We start from the raw sequence: 17,852 nt of genomic DNA, 5'->3' as shown, positions 1-17,852 counted from the left end.
AACAGGACTGATGTTTTCTTGAAAACTAGGTTAATTTATGTAGAACATCTGAGGATAATACCCTACTAGGATTAAACTAAGATGGATAGGTTTTAATTTATTTTTGTCATGGTGTAAATCATCAACTTCCAAAAAAGTTATGAGCATAGCCATAAAGAAGAGAGTTTTAATGTCCTAAGGTTCATACATGGAGGCTCTGAGGACTTCTGGCCCCTCTGCTCTCTTTTCTCTGATCAGAGAAAGTCACCAAGCTGAGCCTGCTCCCAAGAGGAGGGTGAGGGAAACCCAGCAAGACAGACTATCACTCTTCTTGTTGTGGATTTGTATAGATTGCATAAAGTCCTTGCAAGAAAAAAATACATCAATAATTATCTCAATTGTTTTAGCTTAAAAAGTGTTTCTGAAGAAATAGATGCAGTAAAAACCAAGCAAAACCATGCAGCAAAGACACTTCCTTAGAAATAATCTGGCATCTCTAGTGAATATTATGAACTGTTTGAGGAAATGAGGCCCAAAGCAGATGGATATCATAAGTATTCAACAGTTATCAGCTGCCAAATATAGCCTGAGAAATTAGAACTATTATTCAGAAAAGGGAGAGTCAGAGAAGTTAATAGTTTTTTAGTAGTGCCAGAGAAATATTGTTTCCTCTAGGTTTTTTAATGAGTCACAAAAATATCACTTTGTTCTTTTTATGTGGTGGGAAGTTAAGTAGATGAAATATAATACGTCAGTTGTTTATAAAGAACCTTGGACACTCAGCAGATTTTCATGTTTCTTCCTGCAAAATTCTTGCTGGATGAATAGAGGAGGCTTGGGAAAATGGTGTCTTATTCCTGTTGAAATATTGTGCTGAATAATTAACAAGACATTGACAGGATCATGTCTTCAGGTTTAAAATTAAAGACTGTTTCATCCACCACCCCCATTGGCACATTGGGAAGCTTGAGCCCCACCAGGGAATGGCTGAGGTCACACAGCTGGTTATTGTCACATGGCTGAGACTGGACCTTTCCCCTGCCTCCAGGAGAGCCACTCTGACCACTACACCATAGGGCGCCCTCGCAAACTTCAGAATCAACAGTGACTAAGAATCAAGTGCTAAAGTAGCGACCCTGGTTTTACTACCCCACCTCTTTTTACTACCCCACCTCTTTTGAAATGCCTTGAAAATAGGTGCAATTGAGAAAGTTTACATAAAACATAATCATTATCCCTTCACCTCTCAGTGCTGACCCCTGAGAAGATATAGAGCCAGTGTCCTGCAGAGAATGGCATTTTAATTAGGATGATTACTTAAGATCGCCATTCATTGGCTAGTGCCATGACCATAATCTATTGGTTTTACAGTGCTCCTGTGAACTCTGGTCTTATCTGTTCTTTCACATTCGTGAAATCTGCTTCACAATCAGCGTGCAATTCATGCAATTTTTGATCCTTTCCACGTCATACACGTTTGGCAGGCTGACTGCCAGGGCCCCTAAGTCACCAGAGAGCTCACTGCCTGCCTGCAAAGCGTCAATCATATGGGCTGAGCAGCATTGTTTGGGCAGAGGTAGAACTTAGCTTTCTTGGCACTTTTCTGGTTTGAAAGATCTAATGCTTGCCAAAGCTTTCCATCTGAATCTCTCTTCCCATGTTCTCATGGAAATGATAAATCAACAATCCAGATGTGTATCAGTGAAGTGTTTCTGTGATCTATGTTTTAAAAAAAAAAAAACTGCAGTGTAGGAAAAAAACTAGATTGGTTTGTCTCCTTTGGGGAAGTTTAGCCATTAGGATGGATTATTAAACCTGGGGTGCCCCTTGAGAGCCATTGGCTACCTGTTAGTCATGGCAGCTGCTAAAAGATTAAGAAGACTGACAGGAGAGAGTAGCTGCCCTGTGTTAGGGGGAAAGATTCCTTGTGAGCCTCATTTATTTATGTAAGAATAAATATTTCAAACATTTACTAATAATTCCGTATCAATATCCATATCAATATCAATTCCGTATCAATAGACATTGATATCTATAGTTCCCTCGTCTGATAAGGAAGGCAAAGCTTGTGGCTTTTTGTTAAATAATCTCTCCTGGGATTCCAAGCCTTTCAGGTATTTCTGTCATCAGAATGTCACACAATGATACTTTCAAACACCTGTATAAGGTTCTCTGGGGCCCCACCAAATCTTTCAGAGTAATTTGGTTAATAAAAGGTAGGAAGACAGGAGTTAAGATGTTCCCGTGGACTCTTAGCTCTAGTATTTGCTCCCCAATGTTGAGGTTTTTGTTTGAATCATAACTTTTTTTTTTTAAGATTTTTTATTCATGCCTACAAGAACCCTGGTACAGGCCAGATGCACGGGAGGGTGAGAGGATTCGCCAGAGACAGAGCAGGGAACAGAACAGGCAGACCGAAGCACACTGCTGAGGGGAGCAGCGGCCGAGACAGGAGAGGTCTGCAGGGATACTCACAGGCCAAGCTGGGATTGAGCCTGCGCTGCAGAGGCTGCAGACAGCTTCACAGCGCTGCGCTCAACCACCTACGCCACCAGTGGAGGCCCACCAATACTGAGGTCTTTAAGGTCTTTTGCCTTTCTGAGTGGAGAAGAGTCACTCTTAATTATGCATACATTGCTCCCATCATCCTTCCAATTTGGGAACTAACTGGAACTCCCCTTCCCTCCCTCTTTGGAAACTGTGGTTAAAAGATTCTTCCCAGGCCTCCCAGACCTGCCAGACCATATCTGGTCCTTGAAATAATGCAATATGCCCAGCTGGAGTGTGGGATGGCAGATATACAGCTGTGCTCCTCTGGAGGAGTGTGTGAGAGCCCCTGCCCATCCCCTAACGCCAGAACCCAATTCACTATCCAGAGCTACCGCCTAGAGGACAGGGACTGCTGGCCCCTGTCTTGCATCTATAGAGGGTAAGCATCATTTATCAAAATACCATTTTGCATGGACCTATAAACAGACCAGAACAAGATGGAAATCAGGAGTGTCTTGGGGGTCACCTCTAGATTAAGCAAGGAAAATATCAAATCTAGTTCTAGAAGCAAGGTCAGAATCATGATATTAATAAGAGAGGTCAATAAGTAGGTACCACCAGTCATGTGTCAAAAGGGAATCTGGGAGACAATGTCAGGGCCTTTGGGTGACAGAACTGGTAACTGAAGGGAAGGGAAACTAACATAGCTAATTATTGAGAGTGCAGCTGCAGAGGTGGGGGTAGAAGGACAGAGAGTATTGAGCCCTAACAAAGGAAACAAGTCCTAGAATATATTCTGTTTCCCACCCTTCTGGTCCCAGGATCTCCCCTGATCAGGCAGATGGCTCCCGAGGCACATCCTCGACTCTGACTTTATTCCTTAAATTATTTCCCTCAAATCACCTTGTTCTTTATACTCACCAACTAAATGAAATCCTTCCTAATAGGAGCAAATAGAAAGGGAAGGAAGAAGATATCCTGATTCAGCCCATGAGAGGAGCAGAAATATACTCATTAACACAGAGATATTTGGAAGCCAAGTTGTACACGCAAAGACTTTATTTGACCAACTTCTTTTTACAAATGAATTTTTCTCATACGCATTTCCCTAATCTTTAAAGCACTCAAAAAAAATGGAAATGTAAAATATATACAGAAACTTGCACATGTCGTAAGTATATTGTTGGATTTTCACAAGTACACACATACATCCATGTAGCCAGCTCCCCAGAAACACCTCTATAAAAATATCCATTTTTACTAGTTCTGTCACAGTCCAATGTAACTTGTATAACTTGTGTACCTATTCTCCTAAGGCTGAACATTTTATTCCATAATATATAATGCTTGGATGAATATTACTTTACATTTTCCCCCAACTTTATAATACCATCACCAACACCACCCCAGTTGGTTGGGATTCTCAGGATTTCATCTCAGTGACATGTTTGTGATGGCCTTTTAATCCTTTAACAACCCTTGGACTATCTATTGTTTTTTCCCTGACTGTCCCCAATGCTGGGAAACCCTGTTTGTCCTTGTTTCCTTTAGGTGACTAATAAGCATGGAGAGAGAGAAAGTCCAGAAGCAGGCTACTATGGTTGCTACAAATTCTTATCCTCTGTTAATCAAGGCCCTCGCCTCTGGCTGTGCGCTTAGACTGGACTACATGTTTGCCTACATGCTAATATTTAAGTGATCTATCACTTCTCACGTGATGTTATTTGTGGCAGACTTTACAAACTAAGATCATATTTGCGATGTTGTATTTTGAGAAGGATGAAAATGACTGGTTTCAGATGCTTGGATACTGGTTCAGTGCTTCCTTTGGTGGGGTAGATGTATGTGTTTCTTTTAGTGAGTCCTGAAATAAAAGAGCAGTACTCTGAGCCAAATTTTCACCATTCTATTTTTTAGAAAGAGGATCAGTTTCTAAAAGTAAGTTGAGTCAAAGTTAATTTAAAGAAGACATGTAAAGATAACAGTGCAGGTAGCCTGTACAGGTGACATCTCTGGTGATGTGGGACACAGGGGTCTAGGTGAGCTGGGCACAGGGAATGGAAGAATCTAGAGACTGAGAGGTTAGAAGTAAAGCAAAGATCATTGGGAGTGCTTCCCCAGGGAGGAAAGGGCAGAAGTCAGGCAGACTCTGCAGAAGTCAGCGACTGTCTACAAAGTGACAGGAGCTGGAATGGAGCTTTTATACTTTAGTTTCCTTTGTCTTGTGATTTCTTTTTGCTCACTTAGCAAGTTCTGAGTTAGCAAGTGCTGGGTACATCCTGTCCTCTGCCAGTGGTCAGGGTGTTGATGGTGCTGATGGGGGCTGCTGTGGCACAGGAAATATTGCTGGTAGGTGGAGGCTCATGGGGTGCCAGCCCAGGACCCAGTTTAATTTCAAAGTTTAAACTTATCAACTGGGAAAGTTCATTTCAATGTCATGGTTCCACTGCAACCTGAGGTCCTGACATCTTCCCCTCGGTATAGTTTAAATCCTAACAGAGGGTATTATCTAGGGTATGCCAAGACAAAGGAAACAAGCCTTCAAAGTTGCATTAATACAGTGTTTACTTCTTATAAATGGCCTCCTTGTGTAACGTATTTATGAGTCAATTTTATATTGAAGTGGTTATCAAATCATAGCTGGATTCTCAGTTTATTCACCTATTATCTGAATACAATATCAGTGTTTCCATTTTTAAAAAGAATTTTTCTAATTACTTGTGGATGGACATGAGTTTCCAGTTCACATAACAGTCTGGTGTGATAATATGATTTAGGTTTGGGTTTTGGTTTTGTCTTGCTTAATTCACATTCCAGAATGAATTGGACCAATTGGACACTCAAGTTTTAGAAGTCCCTGTATTTGATATTTGGCTTATAGTACCTTATGTTTTTACATATAATTTTATATTTTTACATACATATGCTTTTATGTTTTTATATATAATTTTACTTAAACATTGTTTCTATATCTAAACTGTACACCCTAAGGGGAGAAACCATGTCCTTTCCATTTTGGGATCCCTAGTACCAGTGTAATAGCTTGCTAAGGTAGATACACAAATTTCTACAGCAAGTCATCAGGTATACGCATCCAATACTTAATAGAAAAAAATAATGGAAAAATTCAAGCATGCATCATCAGTGCACCATCTGGCACGTCTAAACTCTGATTGATGGATGTGAAAAATGAAGGCCAGGAAAGATGTCAGTTACATTTGTGCTTCCTCTTTGCTAATAGAAAAAGCAAAATACAATATACCATAGGAAAGATACTGTTGTACGATTTGCAGAGCAGCCAGAGAGAAGAGAGGCTCCTGGCCTCCACAGCCAGCATTATATAGGCAATGATGAGTTGGGTGTGGCTCCAGGTGAGAGTTCTATAGAGCAGTCTCATCAGCCAGGATCTGATAAACAAATTAGCAAAGGTGTGAATCAGGTAGTCAGCTTCCACCATCACAGCCCAGCAGAGGAAACCAAACACCTGTCCTGGATGGAGCCCATGCCACCAGGCAGAGAAGGCAAATGTCTGCAACAGGGGCCAGGCCTTGCCATGCTGGAATATGAGGCGTCTGAGCCACCGAGCTGTGCTTTGGTTCCACTTTCTGGTGAACTGGGATATCCTGTGTGTTGTCTCTAGTGTCCAAATGTCCGCATCAGGGATGTAACCCTCCTCCCCAAGGCTCTGACCAAACTCAGATCCAAAACCAGCTGCAAAAAGGAGGGAGTCATCCAGGAGCCAGTGGGAGTAGTAAGTGAGTTTGAAGAGCCCGGCTGTGGACCACATGACATAGATGCACTGCAGTTGCCGGCAGTCAGTCAGGCCCACTCCTGTACCCACGACCCCCGTCAGGGCCACCTTTAGGCACTCTAGCCCTAGAATCTGCAGACCCCTCCAGGTCAGAGTCCAGAAAAAGTTCCTGGGACACAAATTTCCGGACCGTTGAATACGAGCCTGAAATCTCTGGAAAGAACACAGTGGGCCGCCTAGGAGAGCAGGGAAAAAGAGCAAGTAGCTGAAATAGGGCAGTGCCTTGCACAGATGCTCAGACAGAGAGCTTCGGCTCCTAATGCCTTCTGATGCTGCCACTACTCTCCCCTCACAAATGTCCAGAGAGAGTGATGTGACTCTCTGGGTCAAGAGCATGAGGGCAGAGAGAGTGATGCAGAACCTGAAAGAGATTTTTTTCTTTTAAGTAAAAACACTTCATATTTATTTTATCTATTCCAGTCCCTCACACACAACCTGACAACAAAAGGGTGTCTCTGAGCAATTAAGACTAATCTTATGGCCTGCACAAAAACATTTGGATTTATTCTGAACCACAGACTACTCCAGGCAGCATCAAAAGGTAAGTGGGAAAATTAATCATTCGTCAGAGAGGCCAATAAAGGAATGACAATGAATATTGTGGCGAAATACTATTGTATTTCTAAGAATGGCTTATAAAAATTGAGGCTCAGTGATGTGGGAAAAATTTGCCAAACAAGAAACAAAAATTTAGTAGTGAAAATTTTATAAGAAGTTGAAGATATTAAATGTGAGCCAGTTCCTGACTATAAGATTCTGCAGGCCTTGGAATTTGTGTTGAGGGAAGGTGAGTCAAGCTAGAGGTGCAGGGTGTGTGCTGAGTCATTAGTAATTTGAGGTGTGTTCTTAACCCATCTCCTGAACTGCTCCTGATTTACCATCACAGAGCACAGAAGATCCTACTGGAAGATTATCGTGGGGAACAATTAATGAAAATTATAGTGACACACTCCACAATCAGGAATGCTGTCTGTGGAGAGCAAAAAGTCCTGCTTGCCAGCCACTGTTGTTCCTGTCTGTGTGTCTGAGGATTTAAGGTCAAATGATCCCCTGCTTTGACTTATCCCAATTGTAAGCAAAGTTGCCTCCAAATGGTGCCAAAATCCCTATTCACTTACCTTCTACTATGAGCTATCCTGCTCCCCCAAAACTCATATGTTGAAGTGCTAACCTCCAGTTCCACAAAATCTGACTGAATTTGGAGACAGGGTGTTTAAAGAGGTCGTTACATTAAAATGAGGCCATTTTTATTTAAGTATAAAGTTAGTAATGTTGAAATGTTTTTACGTTCCTAAGTTACATTTATAGTGAAAATCATATGTTTAGTACCATATAAGAATTTTATTATAATTTGAATAACATTGAATTATTGTTTATGTTGCCTTTTCCCCCCCACAGAACAATACAATTAATGTTTTAGCAGAAATTTATCACTGGTCTTTTTCAATTATGTGATTTCATTTTTCCTTGTTAACAGAATTTTATTTTAAAGATTTATTTATTGGGGCCTCCCTGGTGGCCCAAGGGGTTAAGCACTGCACTATGAAGCAATCCACAGCCTCTGCAGCATGAGTTCGATCCCCAGCCAGCCAGGGAGCAATCCACATAGCGAGGCAGACATCTTCTATCCTGTCCGCTGCTCCCCTCAGCAGTGTATTTCAGTCAGTCTGCCTGTTCTGTTCCCCACTCTGTTTCTGGTGAATCCTCTCACCTCCCACACCTCTGGCCTGTATCCCGGTTCTTATATGCATAAATAAATAAATATTTTAAAAACTGAAAAATAAAGATTTATTTATTTATGCATACAAGAACCGGGGTACAGGCCAGAGGTGGGACGATTCACCAGAGACAGAGTAGGCAGCAGAACAGGCAGATTGACTGAAATACACTGCTGAGGGGAGCAGTGGGTGAGACAGAAGAGGTCTGCAGCACCATGTGGGTCACCTCCCTCACTGGGGATCGAACTCATGCTGCAGTAGCTGTGGATAGCTTCACAGTGCTGACACTTAACCCCTTGTGCCACCAGGGAGGCCCCTGTTAACAGACTTTTAACTGGTCAAGTGTTACTGGTAATTCAATAATAAAAATAACAAGAAAAAGAAAACAACTTACTTAACAACAATAAAAGAGAGGTCATGACTATGGATTCTGCTGGAATGTGACTGGTGTCCTTATAAGAAGAGAGATTAGGACACAGACAGGCACAAAGGGAAGACACATGAAATCACAGGGAGAAGAGGACCATCCACAAGCCAATGAGAAAGGCCTCAGAGGAAGCTGAACAACACCTTATCTTAGACTTTTAGCCTCCAGAGGGAATAAATCTTTATTGTTTAATTCAGGACTTCACGGCTCTGTTATGAGAACCGGAGCAAACCAATACACAGCTCTGGCTCAGCCTTCCTCCCATCCAGCCAGATCCTGTTCAACTTGCTCCTCTAGTTCCTATTAGTTCCTGCCTTCCTAATGAAATCTTAATTCACTGCATGCCAGGCAGTACTCTCCTTCCCCAGCCATCTGCATCTTGTCTTTTCTTCACACCCTAAAGACTTTGGTGAAAAGAGTCAGAATAAAGAAAAGGGTTCTGAGTGTGGCAGGGATGGACTACTGAGGAAACCAGTGGTAGGCTAGAGTCAGGTGACCAGCTAGAGTCAGGCTAGAGTAGGCTAGAGTAGGCTAGAGTAGGCTAGAGTCAGGTCACAGCCCTGCTCTCTGAGGGAACAAAGACCCTGCCACTTGTTACAACAGAGGACCAGTAACAGACCCAGGATCACAGAGGTACCCATTGCTCTCTAATTTTGATTATCCCACTGTTTTTTTCCCCCCTAGATAGGGTGACTACCCTTCTCTTGAGGGTTGGAAGAGCTGAGCCTCAGTGAATGTAAAACTCTTAAACAGCAGCTGTCATGGGAAGGCAGCAAAGATTTACAGTAGTTAGACTTTCTCTGTTCTATTGAAGAGGAAGCGAGGCTGCTGACTTCGTGGGTAAACCACCCACACTGAGGTATGCAAACTGTGCGTATTCACCTCCAGGCAGACCTCTCCTGTGGGCTCTGCGACTCCCCCTTTGACCCTTTCTCAAGTACATTGATAATTACAGCTGCTGGCCAGACACTGGCTACATAGGCACACGAGGTAGTTATTAATAGTTGTACATTTACATTCATAATCTCTAACTTAAGCCTTGCAAGATTGCTATAGCTCCTACCCCTCCCCCACACCTTTTCTTTTCCAGAATAAGACCAGCGAGATTAATTAACTTGTTCAAGGTGACAATATTCAAATGTGGAAAAATTCAGATCCAACCTCAATAGTCAGGTTCTCCCAACTACCGCCACAGCGCAAGTAAGCCTTGGTTGGCTCAGTCCAACCAAATGGACAAGCTACTTTACCTTGTGGAAGGAGGTTCTTGCAGATAATATTCTGTGTAGTGCAGCCCCAGGTGACACAGTGTCTGCCAACTCATCTGAACAAAGAAAGTCCTTCTGTGGACCTCCTGGGGGCCAAGTGAAGAGATCAGAACCACAGCACACAGAGCAGGAATGAAGACAAGCACAGCAAAGGGGCCCATGGCTGCCAAGGCCAGGACACCTCCTCCAGCCAAAAGAAAGATGTATCTGAGAGAAAAAGGACATTGACCTTATTTAGAACAGTGCAACTAAAAACACTAATTTGAAGGGATAGATGCACTCCTATGTTCATTGCAGCAACATTTACAATAGCCAAGTTATGGAAACAACCTAAGTGCCCAAAGATAGATTAGTAGATTAGGAGGATGTGGTATATACACATGATGAAATATGCCTCGGTTGTTCAAAACAAAACAAAACAAAACGAAACAAAAAAAGCAAAGAACTCTTACTATTTGCAACAACATGGATGAAACTGGAAGGGGTTAAGTGACATAAGTCAGATGGAAACAGACAAATATCAGACCGTGTCACTCATATATGGAATACAGAAAAACAAAACAAAGAGTCGGACAACACCAAACCAAAAACAAATCCAAGACAAGAGACAGTAAAACTGAGGCTACCAGAGGGAGAGGTGGAGGGGGTAGAGTGCAGTGAGGAGGGAGTGCAAAGGACTATGGTTGTCCTTATGCCTTGGTGGTGGGTGTGGTGTGATAGTATGCATCTGAAGAGGTGGGATCCTATATTTCTGAATCATATACAGTATTATAAACCAATGTTAACTTAAAGAAAATTATAATAATAAAAAATAGAACAATGTAATTAATGAATCACTTCTGCTATCATCCTGGGTAACTCAATCAAGGCAAACCCCATATAACACCTAAAAGAGTCATACTATTATCACCCCAAAGTTCTCGCTTTGTTCTTCTGAAGGAAAGACACATGGGAGAAAGAGGCAGAGTTCATTAGTAAACAGCTACCTCAGTAGACAAATATTGATTCCTGCTTCAGTGACCCTGGGGGCCTTTCTTTGATGCTTGCCATTGAAGTGGGACTAGCAACTGCCCCTAACTATCCTGTGGGCCACAGGTCTGGAATGTTTCCTGGTAAGGAAATCTTAAAAGTCCAGTGGTTTGCTGCCTGAGTGAGAAGTGATATGAATCCAGCCTAGAGATTAGAGAGAACTATGTAGACATCCTTTCATCCCATGAGTTCTCCTTCCCACGGGGTTACACCGCCCAGGACCATTCCAAGAGTGAGAGAAAGGAGACAAAATGCCTGCTTTGGATACAAGTCAATTAGAAGAATCTCTCTATTTGTTGTTAATCCTATCTACTTCACTTTAAGATCTCATGAATGCGTTTCAGTGGTGGGGTGTTTTTTTTTTCAGTGTTGTAAAAACCCACACCGAGTGATTTGTGGAACCTGTCTCCCCCAGAGGATGGTAGATGCCCTAAGATTTGCAGAGACTTGGATTTCACATTATGAGAACTTGGTTCTCTATTTGTCAGTACATGGAGACTTGTTTGTTTGATTTGTGGCCAAATTAATAAATCCAAACGAAGGGGTCAGAAAAGGTGGGGGAGAGCTACTGACTGGTCAGGAATAGGAGTGAGAGGCATAGTCTTTTCTTTACTGTCACAAGCAAATACCCTGGCTCCAAAACAGTGGGGTTGGCAAGAATTTCTTTCTTGGGAGAGCAGTGCGAGGGGGTAGGACTAGGGAGTTCCCGGTGTCAGAATCTATGCTTGCAGTGACTCCAACCCTAAACACTCTAAACACTGTGGCCTGAGTCTTCATTTCCAAGCGATGGGAAAATAAAAGAAACACTTATTACACAGCAGAGTAGAAGTCTGAAGCAACCTCCCACCCAAAACAACTTCCCCCCATATGTAAGAATTAAAATGTGTGTACCTATATAATGTAGGTGACATGATTTATTAGTACTCACTTTATTTTAGCCATTGTGGTAATTAATCTTATATGAGAAACCTCTTTATTAAAATTACCCCCCCAAGTCATTATTATTGCCATTTTATACATAAACTCAGAGTTTATGTATTCACACCTACTCAGTAAATGAAGGCCCCCTGGACTCACCCATGCTAACTCCAAAGTCAGCAATCTAAACACTACATTAACTCTACAGGAAATTAAACCTTGTTTTTTTTACTTGTTTTGCTTTATTGTTTGTGCTGCTTTCTCTATAGGAAACTTTCTTTTTTTACAACTAGCACCCCATCTCCTATAAAGGAAGGGCCATCAATAGATGTGAAAATGTAGTAACAAACTATGTTTAACCAAACTAACTGATTGTTAGTTAAAGCTAGATTTTATTTAAGAAGCTCCAATATATAAAAATTCTAATTTCCAAAGTAAGTGAATTATTAGGAGGTGACCCTTTGGCAATGGATTTTCACTTTACAAAAAGGAAAACTTTTTTAAAAATAGGAACTGTCTCTAATGTGATATTTATTAGGTATTAAAATCATTACAATTAAGTTATCAGATTTATATAACAATAGTTTTTGAACCCCAGCTTGAGATAAAACTAATCTGGCAAGATTAGTTTTGACTTGTTTATCTGAGAAATCATATAAAGGTATTTTAAAATATCACATTTAGATATATTTTTAACTTTTTTTTAACGTTTATTTATTATTTAAATTTTATTTTTATATTCCCCTTACAATTACAACCCCCTTATTTTGACCCCAAGCCCTCCTTTCCCCACCCTCCACCCCCCATAGAACATCTCTGGTTCATAGTTGTTTGTTGATTTTGATTTTCACTTTCTTATAGTTATTCATTTTCCTGGTCCCTTATTTAAGTTTTCTAGATTACTGCTATGAGTGAGACCATCCGGTATTTTTCTTTTGCTTTCTGGCTTATTTCGCTGAGCATGATCCCTTCCAGCTCCATCCATGTTGCTGCAAATTGCATGTGTTTATCTTTTTTGAATGCTGAGTAATATTCCATGGTGTATATGTACCACATCTTCTTGATCCAGTCATCTATTTTTAGGCATTTGGGTTGTTTCCAAAGCTTAGCTATTGTAAATAGTGCTGCTATAAACATAGGGGTGGAGGTGCTCTTTGGAATAGATGTTTCTGTGTCCTTTGGGTAAATTAGATATATATTTTATAAAATTTAATTTTATTGAAGCTGATAAAATTCTATGAAATCAGAACTGGTCAAGACTATCTGGGCCATATTTATCAGTTTGAAGAATTCCTCTACTTTCTCACTATCCATCTCTGCCCATTTTTTTTCATGCTTTCCCCATTTAATGTAAATCTATCAAACTTTGAGTCATGCAGACATGATGTTAATTTTCCAGTTCTGTTTCCTCTCCTAGATATAGTCATCATCATATCATCAAGAGTCAATGTAATTAAAAACAACCAGTATAATTAATATAGTACAATCCAAGCTTTTGTCCTACTTTAGTATTCACAGATGTAAGGGCAAAATTAACCATCAAACCTACCTGGCATGAGTGGAAAATGAGTCCGTAATGCAGAGATAATTAAACAGAAGTGCAAAAGGAATAGCAGCCCCTTGATAAAGTGAGACAGGATGGAGGAAGAACAGCTGAAGCCAATCCATTACCAACTGGAACAGAGTCATTAACCAATGCCTTCCTGCAAAAGAAGTCAAAACCCACTATCTTTGGCCTTTTTATACAATTTAGGAAGGCCTGGGGGAGCAACAAGCAAACAAAAGGACTAGAGATAAGCTGTATGACCCAGGACTTTCTGATAAAGAGGACTGCATTATAGAAACCAAAACACATTTTTGTGTAATATTACTTAATGACAATATGTACCAAAAACATTGCTTCCAACGTCCTAGTTTTGTTTAGTTTACATACCACTTTATTTGCCTTTCCAGTCATCTGATTGTCATATTTTTGCCACTAAGGTAATGAAATATGTCATTTTCCAGTTACAGAAACGCACTGGACTGTGGTGGAGGGATGAGAATGTGAGCATGAGGATAGCAGGTGGGTCTCAAAGAGTAAGGAGCACCCCCCTTCCAACCACCATTGTTCTTACGTTATTTCTTTTTTCCTCCACAGTACCTGTCGCCATTCATTATGTTTATTTCTCCGTTAGTTTGGGGCCCATCCCTCTACTCTACAAGGGAAGAACACTGTTTTGTTTTCTGCTGTGGCTCCAGCACATAGAACAGTACTGGGCACACACTATATGTTTAGCAGATACTTGCTAAAACTAAAAAGATTTTGAGGAAGCAGAAGTGTGGAGAGGTACATTTAAAGAGAATCTTTTCTTTGAGGTGTAAACAAGTACAGAGATACTGACTGCCAAGAGGCAAGACAAGAACAATTTGACATTTCAGAGGCTTACCTGCTGGGTAGGGCATAGCAGCATTGTCTCTGATCGGCTGTTTTCATTGTCAAAGCTCATGCCAGAATAAGCAGCCTTAACCCAGGGATCGGAAAGAACGACACAAAAGCATCTCTCTCTCTTTTTTAATTATTAAATTTTAGTTATTTATTTTCTTATATTGTTGCTCATTTTTATACAATATTTGATTTCTCCCTACCTAACCCCCTGCCCAGAGCAGTCCCCACAGTTCTCCTGTTACAGGGCAGGGAGAGGGGCACCCCGGACCCCGCAAACCTGCCTGCTCTAAATAGGTTCTGCCATCCGCCGCATCAACACAAAACATATAAAACTTTAATGGAAAGGAACTTTAATACAATTAGGAAACAATACAGGAAAGACAAAGAATATAGGTTCTAAATCAAGCACCCAAAGTTACCCATCCCCTTGTGGGTAAAAGTCCACCCAAACGGGACTGGCCCAGGTCAAGGCCTGAAAGCCTGCCACAATCCTAAAGCACCTTTCAGTGGGGACCCACAGAAAAGGATCAGAAACAACCAGACAAGTCTGGGAGGAAAAGAGCAAAATCAGAATCAAGACAAAGACAACCATTGTCACATCCTCACGGATCTCTCATCCACATCTGTGTCACCCAATCCCCGACCAAAAGGCAAGCGCAGTTTCTTCACGTGTCTTTCTGCTCTGTGTGCCTCCTCCAGGCCTCCTTCTGGCTCTCCATCCTGCTTCCTTCCTTCTCAGTCTCCTCTGCAGCTTCTCTTTTTGCTCAGCTCCACCCTCCTTAGGGTGGGGCAGGAAACCCAGAACCTCCCCTCCTCCTGGGGACCACCCTGCTACACTCCCACCACCATTATCAACCATAAACCATCATCATTGTCCCTTGGACTTTTCCCACCCCCCGTATTGATCTCTCTCCCTTCTCCCCCACCGCTGTATGCCTCAAATCTATGGTCAGTTTGTAAGTTTTGTCTTTTTTCCTGGCCCTTTGTTCAGTTTCCCTATATTCCCTATTCCTATAAGTGAAATCATCCAATATTTCTTTTTTTCCTTCTGACTTACTTCACAGAGCATAATCCCTTCCAGCTCCACCCAAGTTGCTGCAAATGGCATGAGTTTATCTTTTTTGATCACTGACTATTATTCCATTGTTTATATATACCACATCTTGATAAACTGATCTATCTTGGGCATGTTGGTTGTTTCCATTTCTTAGCTATTGTAAATAGTGCTGCAGTAAACACAAGAGTTCAGGTTTCCTTTTGAATTAGTGTTTTTGTATCATTTGGGTAGATTCCTAGGAGTGGAATCTCTGGGTTACATGATAGGCTCATTTTTAGTGTTTTGAGGAGTCTTCACACAGCTTTCCATAGTGACTGGACCAGTTTACATTCCCACCAGCAGTCTAAGAGGGTTCCTTTTTCTTCACATCTTCACCAGCACTTGTTATTTCCAGTTTTTTAAATATGGGCCATTCTCACTGGTGTGAGGTGGTATCTCATTGTGGTTTTAATTTGCATTTCCTTAATACTAAGTGATGTTGAACATTTTTTCATATGCCTGTTGGCAATTTGCATTTCTTCTTTGCGGAAGTGTCTTTTTAGCTCTTCTGCTCATTTTTTAAAAAAAATTTATTTATTTATGCATACAAGAACTGGGGTACAGAGGTGTGGGGGTGTGTGTGAGAGGATTCACCAGAGACAGAGTGGGGAACAGAGCAGGCAGACTGACTGAAATACACTGCTGAGGGGAGAAGCGGGTGGGTCAGGAGAGGTCTGCTGAACCATGTGTGTTGCTGTCTGCAGCCACTGCAGCACTAGTTGGATCCCTGGCTGGCGGGGGAGGGGGGGGAGAGCAACACACATGGCTCAGCAGACCTCTCCTGACCCACCCGCTTCTCCCCTCAGCAGTGGCTGCAGACAGCTTTATAGATTGCTTCTTAACCCCTTGAGCCAAGCCCATTTTTTCATTAGGGTGTTTGCTTTGTTTGTGCTGAGTTGTGTTACAAAAGTATCTTATGGGCCAGCACCACCTCTCCAGGAAAGACAGCTCTGCACAGAGGAGAAAATCTGAAAGAAAGTTTCCTTAGTATTTTTTTTTTAAAGATTTATTTATTTATTTATTTATTTATTTATTTATTTATTATACAAGCATTGGGTACAGTCAGAAGAGCGGGAGGGTGAGAGAATTTACCAGAGCCAGAGCGGGGAGCAGAGCAGGCAGAAGGAACTGAAGTACACTGCTGAGGGGAAACTGGGGAACTCTGAGAAATCCCTTCATCTCTTTGGGATTGAGTTTCTTCATCTTAAAAATTAGATATACTAATGCCTGTCTGTACAGAATTGTCATGAATAGTAGATAAAGTATATAAAAGCTTGGGGTAAAAAGCTGGTGGATTGAATGCTGTTGAAGGTAAAATGATTGAATAATGAAAAGCATGAAAATTTATTGAGGATCCATTTCAAGATAATCCTGTGCTAAGCATTAAGAATATAAGAATGAATAAAACATAGTCCCTGCCTTCAATCTACTCAACCTCAATCTTGTACAGAGACAGAATGGCAACAAATACTTTTATTAAAAAACCATAGGTGCAGTGTACCACAGGTATATTGGAGTAGATAAATAACGAAGCAATCATCTGCAGAGATAGGTAATTTTTAAAAATGGTTTTGGAGAAGAAATGATTGCATTAGCTCTGGAAGGATGTTTCTAAATAGATGGATAGCTTATTCCAGGTCACAGAGAGCACGCAGACCTATAGAAACAGAAAGTTAGTGGGGGGAGGAAAGAGCTCTCTAAACAAGGAATAAGCTCACATCACAGTAAAGATATTAAAATGCAACATGAACACTAAATATATTGCTAGAACCAGAAGGATTGAGTTACAGTTCATTGGTCAGGGAAAGGTTGGGTTTGTCACTCAAATATATATTAATTCCTACTTTTTGCATTTTTTAATCTGTACATTTAATTTTCAGATTACAAACATTTCATAGGTCCCCAGCTTGTAAATCCTGAACACTGCACCTAATGATAAAATAATCCTTCCTGTAAGCATGCTGTGATGACGAAGTTTATGTCAGCTCCATTAGTCTATGTTGTGTGGTTGTTTGGTCAAACACCAGTATAGATGTAGTGCTGAAGGTCTTTTAAAGATGAGATTGACAGTTAGACTTTGAGTAAAACAGATTACCACCCAAAATGGAGTGGGCTGCATACAATCAGTTGAAATTTGAGGGTTCCCTTAAAAGGAGCAGTTCTACTCAGAGAAGGTAGAAAGAAGCCCTGCAGGCTGGAAATTAAGAGGAAATCTGGTGCTGCAGCCTCAAGTCTGAAGACTGCAGGCTAAACCTGAGACTTCCAGTCTGCCTTACAATTTCCAATTAGCCTAGCCAGTCCCACAATCACGTAAGTCAATTCTTTGCAACAAACCTCTTCATATGTATCTATATTTTTCATATATATCTATATTTATATCTATATATTGTGTTTATATTTATATATGTATACATATATCTATTTAGAGAGAAAGAAGATTCTAGAGGTTCTCTAAGTTGACACCTGATTGATACACTGTGTATATGACATTTGTGACTTTCAATGGCAGAAGCCTGTATGGCAGGAGACAGGTGGAAGGGATTTGGGCCAGGGAGTCAGCTTGACTTCTTGGAGAATGAAAATGTGATAGAAAAAGAGATGAGAAAAACAAATACTAGATTATTTCACTCATGTGGAATATAGAGAAAACAAACAAAACAAATGACAAAACTAAACCAAGATAAATCCTAG

At 41.0% G+C, this 17,852-nt stretch overlaps 1 protein-coding gene across 1 annotated transcript; it reads right to left on the bottom strand.

Annotated features, from left to right (window-relative positions):
• Window positions 1-5,677: 5,677 nt before the first annotated feature.
• Window positions 5,678-13,314, bottom strand: MBOAT4 (membrane bound ghrelin O-acyltransferase MBOAT4; the record flags this gene model as incomplete). Its single annotated transcript, XM_084231163.1, has 3 exons — window positions 13,187-13,314; window positions 9,673-9,897; window positions 5,678-6,641 (listed from the first exon to the last, which is right to left on the bottom strand). Exons 1-3 carry the CDS (start codon window positions 13,303-13,305, stop codon window positions 5,678-5,680), a joined length of 1,308 nt encoding a protein of 435 aa, XP_084087289.1. The 5' UTR covers window positions 13,306-13,314.
• Window positions 13,315-17,852: the final 4,538 nt, after the last annotated feature.

This window comes from Talpa europaea (assembly GCF_964194135.1).
Source record: "Talpa europaea genome assembly, chromosome: 4".
Lineage (NCBI taxonomy): Eukaryota > Metazoa > Chordata > Mammalia > Eulipotyphla > Talpidae > Talpa > Talpa europaea.
Note: the sequence above shows the minus strand (reverse complement) of the source record. Positions and strands in the feature narration are given on the sequence as shown.